Raw genomic sequence first — 9,539 nt, forward strand, 5'->3', positions numbered from 1 at the left:
TCCATATTGACCTGAGCCTTTCTAGTTGTGTTCTTCATTCCAGCTTGTCTCTTGGCTCAGGCAGAAGACCCTAAGGGCAAAGCATCCCCTGATGGGAACCGAAACAACCCCCTCACACAATAAGGACTGAGCTGAGCCAGGGAGAAAACGCCTGTGATTGACTCCAAGACAGTGACCTATTTGACCTTCACTGCCCACCTGCACGTACCCACTGACCTTTGCCCCACATTTTCCTTATATAAACCTGGAAATATTTTTAGCACTTTGGAGATAGTCTTTGAGACCTTAGTCCGCTGTCTTCGCGGTGTTGGCCTCACTGAAATAAATGCTTTGTTGCTTCACGGCCACTCATTACTCTGCCTTTGGATTTTGTCAGCAGTGGGTGGCAAACCCAGCCTGTTTGGGACCCCTGGAGCCACACACTCTTGTACCCCTACACCCCAGCCACAACGGAACTCCTAGGCTAGTTGCTAAAAGCTGAGAATGAATGGTTCCAATTGGCCCTAGATACTGTCTTTTCCTTGGGTCTGATTAATACTGTTGAACAATCGATGAACTCACATCATTATCTTCTCTCTCGAAAATATAGTCTGAGGGTTCTCAGAATTAACTGGTTTTGCCTCTTATCCCTCATTTCCTCCCATTTAGTCATCCATGGCCCATCTGCTCTCCCTTCCTGCAGATGGTACCTCCGTTGTTCTTTTACCTCTTCACACTAAGTCACATTGCAACACATCATCAACTACTGTCCCTTATCTGATTGTATCTCCTCCCCTCTACCCCCAGAACACTACTGTGGAACCTTAACTACTCCTTAGTTCAATTCTTTCTTTAAAATTCCAGAGCTTGCCTACAACCACCCTGGTGAAACAGACTCAAATTGTATTTCACCTTGCACATAAACCTCACTCAGAGCCCCCTGTCTGATGCCTGCTCATCTAAGGACTTCCAGGAAAAACATTCATGACTTTTTAATTCTGCTGTTTAAATAACCTGTCTCCAATACCATATGCAGACCATACAGATTATACAGAAAAGGCACCTGATCTTTAGAGAAGAGACCAATGTTATGATATGACCATGCAGCTCGTGGTAGTGAATTCTATCTTGACTGGAGAACAGGGTGTAAAGACATTTGGCTTATCGTTCTTCTGGGTGTCTGTGAGGGTGTTTCTGGATGAGATTAACATTTGACTCTGTAGACTGAGCAAAGCACAACGCCCTGCCTAGTGTGGATAAGCCTCAACAGAACAGAGTCTGAGTAAGAGGAAACTCCTCCTGCCTCATTGCCTTCAGGTTGGGATACTGGTTTTTCCTGCCTTCAGACTCAAGCCAAAACTGGCTCTCTGGGTCTCAAGCTTTTGGACTAGAACCACACTGTTAGGTCTCCTGAGTCTCCAGCTTGCCAACTACAGATCTTGGGACTTATTAGCCTCCATAATCACATGAGACAATTCCTTATCATACATACAAACATACGTACCATTTGGTTCTACCTCACTGGAGAACCCTAATACACAACTACATAAATTTTGCTCAGTGCTAACAAACAATACATTTTACTCTAATCGCCTTATGAATCTTTAGTAATAATAAATGCTACCTTTTAGGAGGTTTTATTTATAATAATGAGTAAAGGCTCTCTTCAAGCTGCGCCAAATGATGGATTATTGTGGACACCTGACAGGCTTCAGTTATAATAACACAAAGCAGCTGGTCCTCTCACAACTTCCTGTTCCCCAAACCGATGTTGCCTTGGGTGCTGGCCAGATGAAGTTTTTCCTGGCATTAGGAGGGCTGCACCTCCTTTATGCGGTGTTTTGGACTTGTTCTGGAGAACAGCCAGGTATTTATAGGGTAATAGAAAACATAGTGGGTAACTGATGATCAACGAGGAGGCTAATTCTTACACTTTCCAAATCTGAATGTTTCAATCTGCTGTTACGTTGCTAATAACTAAGGGTCTAAGTGATCTGCTTTAGATGACTGAGCTTGGGATGCCTTGTCTCCCAGCTGGCTTTACCACAGGTAGCATCCTTTGCCCTGCAACACCCTTACCCCCTTTAAGGATCCTTATCATACTATAAGGGAAATGGGGTTGGTTGATTAGATAGAAGAGGTTTCCAGTGTATCTGAGATGGAAACGTTATCTTGGCTTTAGCCATGGAGAAAGATGCCTGGACAGAACCCTGGAAAAGAGAAACACATTCACAGTATATGTATATGTATCAAATGCTTATCTCTGGATTCCTTAGCTATTTCAGAGGGACCTTTACTTTTTCCACTTGGTGAACCAAGATGCCAGTAATTGGAATTATTTGTAGCAGAAATTTTGACAATGAGGCCAAGAGAGTTATATCCCAATACATTTTCAAGATACAGAGTCTAGTCTACCCCTAGAATCCAATTATTTGAAATACACATAAGGACTTTGGGATGGAGATTCTTAGCGCTATTTCTAGAGAAAAAAAATAAATGATCTCTCACAGCTGCAGAGACTAATTCAAAATTCTGATAGACACAGATCCTGTATCCCACAGTACTTTTTTTTTTAAGTTTTTTTTTTTTTTTTTTTGAGATGGGAGGGGAGGGGCAGAGAGTGTGAGGGAGAGAGAGAATCCCAAGCAGGCTCCATGCTGTCAGTGCAAAGCCTGACACAGGACTTGATCTTACAAATCATGAGACCGTGCCCTCAACCAATGTCAAGAGTCGGATGCTTAACCAACTGAGCCACCCAGGTACCCCTCCCACGGTTGTTTTTTAAGACTTTTTATATAGGGGAAATCAGGGGGACATAAGAATGTAGACATTTGAGGCCCATTCCACATTTAAAGAATTGGCATTCTGAGAATTTTGCCAAGGAACTTGTTTTTTTAACAATCGCTGTAGTTGACTCCACGATAACATTTTAGTAAAGAGCCAGTGACTTTATAACTACCTGATTCTAACCACAATTGGGACTCAGTGTGAAGTCACTTTATGTACACGTTCATAGTGGACAAAATTAACTCTCATAAAATTTGGCAAGATCCTTCAGTTCTTTCCTACCACATGAGTTCATTTTAATATCGTCCATATGCTAAGCTCTCTGAGATCTTCCCACTATTACTATTATCTCCCTTGAACTCTTCCAACTATCTATACAACATATTAACTTATATATACAATATTTATCTTTAAATTTTTAAGTCTAAAATGAAATGCACACATTTTTTTAAAATCTCAAACTTGCTTCTCTCCAGTTTTCCGCATCTTAGTTAATAGTAGTACCATCTATCCAGATTCCCTTAGAACTCTCACTTTTCCTTCCCTAGCCCCACATGCACATGCATCCAAAATGTTTCTAGAATCCCACTGGTTCTGTCCATCTCTTCTACAAAAACTCAAGTCCAAGCTGCCAGCAACTAGTCCTGGTCTATTTGAATATCCTTGTAACTGTTCTCCCTGATGACACTCCATTCCAACGACCTCCTCTCCTTCTACCCACTAGAATGAAATTTTAAAATCATAAATCAGATCCTGCTTACCCCACAGTGTGCTCACCATGGTTGATTATGTTCTAACCACACTGATCTTTCTGTTCTTGGAAGTCACTAACCAGTGTCTTTACATTTCTTTGTGTTTTTTTTTTATTGACATATCATTAACATACAATGTTACATTAGTTTCAGGTGTACAACATTGTGATTCAACTTCTCTATATGTTATGCTATGCTCACCACAAGTGTAGATACCACCTGTCACCATACAACACTATTACAATATCACTGACCATATTCCCTAGGAAATCATCAACAAAACAAAAAGGCAACCAACCGAATGGAAGATGATATTTGCAAATGACTTATACAATAAGGGGTTAATATCCAAAATATATAAAGAACATAGACAACTTAAAACCAAAAAATTGAAATAATCTCACTGGCCAGAATGACAAATGACTTAATGCCTGAGTCACCCTCTGTTAAAAAGAGAATATCTAGTCTACCCACCATATATGAACCAAAAAGGGAGAATGGACAGGCCAATGGTTTTGTGTGAACTCACGTTTATGATTTTACTACTGAGATTCTCCAGTGGTTGGAAATGGCCAGCAGCTAAAGATGGCTTTAAGACTATGAACAATTGACTCCACTATACTATAACTATAACCTAACTATAGGTTAACTTTCCAGTGGTTCTATGCTTGCCTCCTGAAGAAAGCACATAATTCCTTTCTCAGATTTTCCAATTAATCCTCTAAATTATCAGCAGTCTCAAATTACTCTGGGATTTAACTACCAGATCTTATATTTCACCACCTATATTTCTTGACTGCTAGCGACCTTTAATGCTTCAACTAATAATATTATAGCATCAATTGTCTTTGGCTGATTGGGCGTAATACCTCTTGAAGTCACCAGCTCTTTCCAATCCTTTATCAGCAACATCCAGGCAACTTCATCTTTGGGGACCTCTCTTCACCACACGTCCTAAGTTCTACTTCCGTTTCAGTTCTCCCCAAACACAGCCCGTTGTGATCAGGGAGGGTCTGCACAATCTTCCCTCTTTCTCAGTAACAGGTAGTATTGTTCATGTATTCATTCAACAAATACATATTGAGAATTGATTGTGGGCTTGTTCTTGGCTCTAAGTAATACAACAGTAAACATAACAGACCAAAGCTTCATTCTTATGGAGCTTATATTCTTATGCAAAGAGGACAATATTTGAAACAATTATAATTACTAGATCCAATTAGTAGTAAGAGAAAAGTAGTATCAAAAAGTTACACCTGGTTAAGCTACAATCACTACGTTTCTATACCAATTTTGTTAGTTTTAGTTTGATCAAATAACTGTATTTGGTTCAGAAAATACCAAGATTAAATGCAGATATTAAGATTTAGAACATAGGCTTTGCTTTCTTGAACTTTAAATTGGAAATGAGGGTAGGCAGACCATTGCCAGTAATTACTAATATAAATGCCACAGTGGTAATGGCCTTTCACTTAGAACTGCACAAGGGGGCATCTACAGTCTTGTTTGGGTCAATTCTCATCCATGGATATGATCACCTGGACTCTTCTTGGTGGTAGTGTTTCAAGGGAGAAGGTAAGACTATGATCATCCCCTCTAAAATATATTCTCCCCGACCAACAGGGATGCCTTGTATACTGTTAACTGACTCTGAGCTTCCCTGACCTTCCATGGTACCACTATATCATCGGACACTTCTTCTTTTCTACCTCTCAACAGTGTATGTACGATGCAGCCCCTCTTTGTTCTTGGCCAGGGTTAAGTCAACTGCATTTCATAACGATCTACCTGTGGCCCCTGATGAAGTGTTTCTGGGAGATCGATGTCCTGTCACCTCAGTTCATCCAGGATTTTATGAGTTTCGGTACCATCCCAAGGACTGCAACATCAGGATTGAGGTAATTAGGTATCTGGCTACTTAACTAAATCTCTTAAAGACTTTCAGCCTCACAAACTGCATGTTGTGGATTTTTCTTAGTTTTTCCCTACTAATAAGCTGAGCTGATTTTGCCAAATGTCACCTAGGCCCTGGGAAGTAAAAGAAGGGAAGAAGGAACGGTTTCTACTTGTCAGTCAGCAGTGACTAAACAAGACATAGAATTTGTCCTAAGCTTAGAGACAGGCTTTTCTTCTCCCTCGTCTGTCTCCCTCCTTCCCTCCCTCGTCTGTCTCCCTCCTTCCCTCCCTCGTCTGTCTCCCTCCTTCCCTCCCTCGTCTGTCTCCCTCCTTCCCTCCCTCGTCTGTCTCCCTCCTTCCCTCCCTCGTCTGTCTCCCTCCTTCCCTCCCTCGTCTGTCTCCCTCCTTCCCTCCCTCGTCTGTCTCCCTCCTTCCCTCCCTCGTCTGTCTCCCTCCTTCCCTCCCTCGTCTGTCTCCCTCCTTCCCTCCCTCGTCTGTCTCCCTCCTTCCCTCCCTCGTCTGTCTCCCTCCTTCCCTCCCTCGTCTGTCTCCCTCCTTCCCTCCCTCGTCTGTCTCCCTCCTTCCCTCCCTCGTCTGTCTCCCTCCCTCCCTCCCTCGTCTGTCTCCCTCCCTCCCTCCCTCGTCTGTCTCCCTCCCTCCCTCCCTCGTCTGTCTCCCTCCCTCCCTCCCTCGTCTGTCTCCCTCCCTCCCTCCCTCGTCTGTCTCCCTCCCTCCCTCCCTCGTCTGTCTCCCTCCCTCCCTCCCTCGTCTGTCTCCCTCCCTCCTTCCCTCCCTCCCTCGTCTGTCTCCCTCCCTCCTTCCCTCCCTCCCTCGTCTGTCTCCCTCCCTCCTTCCCTCCCTCCCTCGTCTGTCTCCCTCCCTCCTTCCCTCCCTCCCTCGTCTGTCTCCCTCCCTCCTTCCCTCCCTCGTCTGTCTCCCTCCTTCCCTCCCTCGTCTGTCTCCCTCCTTCCCTCCCTCCCTCGTCTGTCTCCCTCCCTCCTTCCCTCCCTCCCTCGTCTGTCTCCCTCCCTCCTTCCCTCCCTCCCTCGTCTGTCTCCCTCCCTCCTTCCCTCCCTCCCTCGTCTGTCTCCCTCCCTCCTTCCCTCCCTCCCTCGTCTGTCTCCCTCCCTCCTTCCCTCCCTCCCTCGTCTGTCTCCCTCCCTCCCTCCCTCCCTCGTCTGTCTCCCTCCCTCCCTCCCTCGTCTGTCTCCCTCCCTCCCTCCCTCCCTCCCTCGTCTGTCTCCCTCCCTCCCTCCCTCCCTCGTCTGTCTCCCTCCCTCCCTCCCTCCCTCGTCTGTCTCCCTCCCTCCCTCCCTCCCTCGTCTGTCTCCCTCCCTCCCTCCCTCCCTCCCTCGTCTGTCTCCCTCCCTCCCTCCCTCCCTCCCTCGTCTGTCTCCCTCCCTCCCTCCCTCCCTCCCTCGTCTGTCTCCCTCCCTCCCTCCCTCCCTCCCTCGTCTGTCTCCTTGTCTCCCTCCCTCGTCTGTCTCCTTGTCTCCCTCCCTCCCTTGTCTCCCTCCCTCCCTTGTCTCCCTCCCTCCCTTGTCTCCCTCCCTCCCTTGTCTCCCTCCCTCCCTTGTCTCCCTCCCTCCCTTGTCTCCCTCCCTCCCTTGTCTCCCTCCCTCCCTTGTCTCCTTCCTCTCCCTCCTTCCTTATATCAGGCGTTAGCAAATTATAGCCTAAAGGCCTGATCTGGCCCACTATCTACTTTTATGTGGTCTGTGAGCTAAGAATAGATTTAAATTTAAATGATTAAAAAATAACAAAAGAAGCATAACACTTTGTGATAGGCAACAAGTATATGAAATTCACATTTCAGCATCCATACATTCAGTTGGAACATTCAGATGGAACATCGCCAGCTCAACCTCTTTTCATTTGCTTACTATCTCTGGCTACTCTCACACTATATCACTGGGACAGAGGTCACAGAGCCCACAAAGCCAAAATGATTTACTATCTGGTCCTTTAGAGAAGTTTGTCCATCCCTGCTCTGTAGTATAAAAGCTAACCAAGAGGCCTCAGATGCCTATACATTTTTATAGCCTTAAGACACAGCCAGTCTAGGGGCGCCTGGGTGGCTCAGTCGGTTGAGCGTCCGACTTCAGCTCAGATCATGATCTCACAGTCTGTGAGTTCGAGCCCCGCGTTGGGCTCTGTGCTGACAGCTCAGAGCCTGGAGCCTGCTTCAGATTCTGTGTCTCCCTCTCACTCTGCCCCTCCCCTGCTCATGCTCTGTCTCTCTCTTTCTCAAAAATAAATAAAAACATTAAAAAAATTTTTTAATTAATTAATTAATTAATTTAAAAAAAAAAGACACAGCCAGTCTTTCCTGGCTGCAGGCAAATGGAGGAAAGGTGTGAGTGGTTGACACATTTGGTGTCTACAAATGACTGCCCAAGCCATCTCCTGATGTCTCAGCTCCCCCGAGAGAATCTGGCCCCCCACCTGGGGGAGGGGGCAGTCAGGATGGGCAGAACAAGAGCATCAGTCTAAGGAGGAGTGTGGAGAGTTGGAAAGCCTCATAGAAAACTTTGATGCCTTGCCACCACACATAACTCCTTTCATTCCACCCAACCCCTGTGAGAAACCCTGAGGGAATGTCCTCTCCTCCATTCAAAAACCAAAAAACTAAGACTTAGTGTCTTTTTAAAACAAATTTTGATATTATGTTCATGTTCTGACAAAAATCTGAGGATGTTGATGACAGTTAGTGGTGGGGCCAGGTAAGCTAATGGGAGAGTTTCAATTACGTTAAATGAATATTGAGAATCCATTTTTTTTTAATGCACAAATACTCATGGTGGCAATCTCTAGATGATGAGATTTAATCTTTATATTGTCCATACTGCATTTTTCATATTTTCTTGAAAAAAGTTATTTCTTAAGAACCTATAAACCTATTTAAAGTACTCTTTAGGGGTACTTGGGTGGCTCAGTTGGTTAAGCATCCAACTTTGGCTCAGGTCATGATCTCACAGTTCATGAGTTCCAGCCCCACATTGGGCTCTGAGCCTGGAGCCTGCTTCAGATTCTGTGTCTCCCTCTCTTTCTGCTGCTCCCCTGCTCACACACACACACACTCTCTCTCAAAAAAATAAATAAATAAACATTTTTAAAAACCTTTAAATACATAAAATGCTCTTTATAATTAGATGTATCTCTTCCTCATCTACTATTCACAAGTCATGCTCAGCAACTCAAAGCTTCTTAGAATCTAAAGAAAAGTTTCTCAAGAAAAGAGGTTATAAACCCTTTTTTTAATGTTTATTTATTTATTTTGAGAGAGAGGAAGCATGCGAGCAGGGGAGAGGCAAAGAGAGAGAGGGAGAGAGAGAATCCCAAGCAGGTTGTGCCCTGCCAGCACAGAGCCTGACATGGCTTGATCCCACCAACCGCAAGACCATGACCTGAGCCAAAATCAAGAGTTGGTTGCTCAACTGACTGACCCACCCAGGCGCCTCTATAAACCATTCCTTGATAATTATAGACAATAACTTTGAGGCAATATGGTTCAAATTCAAGTAGCAGGTGCTCCCGCCTCCTATGAGCCAAACCCTATACCAGGTGTTAACTCTTCTGGCCACTTAGGAAAGAGCCCTCTTCCCCATTGGGAAGATGCCTTTCTGCGTGCATGTGTCTGCTTTTTAGAGCTGTTGACTGAGCCATGAATTCCTAACAAGATCTTTAAGCTGACTTACACTCTCTCTTTGTCTCTTCAGGTCCTCCCAGGAAAGCGTATCCTTTTTGTATCTGAAATCATCTTTAGGTCAAAGTTCTCAGATCTTGAAGCTTCCATACCTGTGGCCTGCATTGTCTTCCAGTAAGTCTAGAATGCCCAAGTGGTTTCAGGCTCTCTCAACTGCCTTTATCTGCTTAGGGGAGGCAGGGTGGGAGCACTGCAGCTGAGAGACCAAGTTACTATGACATGGTGGACCAGACCCTCGTGAGACTCTTACCCCCTTGATGCCCTCTTATTCTGTGCTCTTGACCTCCCAGCTGTGCTACTTGTTACCAGTGTGACTTTGGGGAAGTTACTTTATAACTCAGTGCCTCAGCCTCCTCGTCTTACAGGGAAGATTTAAAGAGACGACGCACATAGAGAGACTGGAAAAGCTCTTGCTCATA

At 44.9% G+C, this 9,539-nt stretch overlaps 1 protein-coding gene across 1 annotated transcript; it reads left to right on the forward strand.

The window, feature by feature from the left end:
* The first annotated feature begins 1,659 nt into the window (after window positions 1–1,659).
* Window positions 1,660–9,238, forward strand: LOC128776235 (putative oocyte-secreted protein 1 homolog). Its single transcript, XM_053900608.1, has 3 exons — window positions 1,660–1,846; window positions 5,238–5,416; window positions 9,134–9,238. Exons 1-3 carry the CDS (start codon window positions 1,660–1,662, stop codon window positions 9,236–9,238), a joined length of 471 nt encoding a protein of 156 aa, XP_053756583.1.
* Window positions 9,239–9,539: the final 301 nt, after the last annotated feature.

This window comes from Panthera pardus, unplaced genomic scaffold (assembly GCF_024362965.1).
Source record: "Panthera pardus isolate Hobbes unplaced genomic scaffold, ASM2436296v1 HiC_scaffold_12, whole genome shotgun sequence".
Taxonomy (NCBI): domain Eukaryota; kingdom Metazoa; phylum Chordata; class Mammalia; order Carnivora; family Felidae; genus Panthera; species Panthera pardus.

Excerpts from the sequence above, each read along its gene's own strand:
- LOC128776235 (XM_053900608.1), top strand. The coding sequence starts at position 1,660 with ATGATGGATTATTGTGGACACCTGACAGGCTTCAGTTATAATAACACA. Across the intron at positions 1,847-5,237 it reads TTGTTCTGGAGAACAGCCAG|TGTATGTACGATGCAGCCCC; the intron begins GTATTTATAGGG and ends ACCTCTCAACAG. Across the intron at positions 5,417-9,133 it reads ACTGCAACATCAGGATTGAG|GTCCTCCCAGGAAAGCGTAT; the intron begins GTAATTAGGTAT and ends TTGTCTCTTCAG.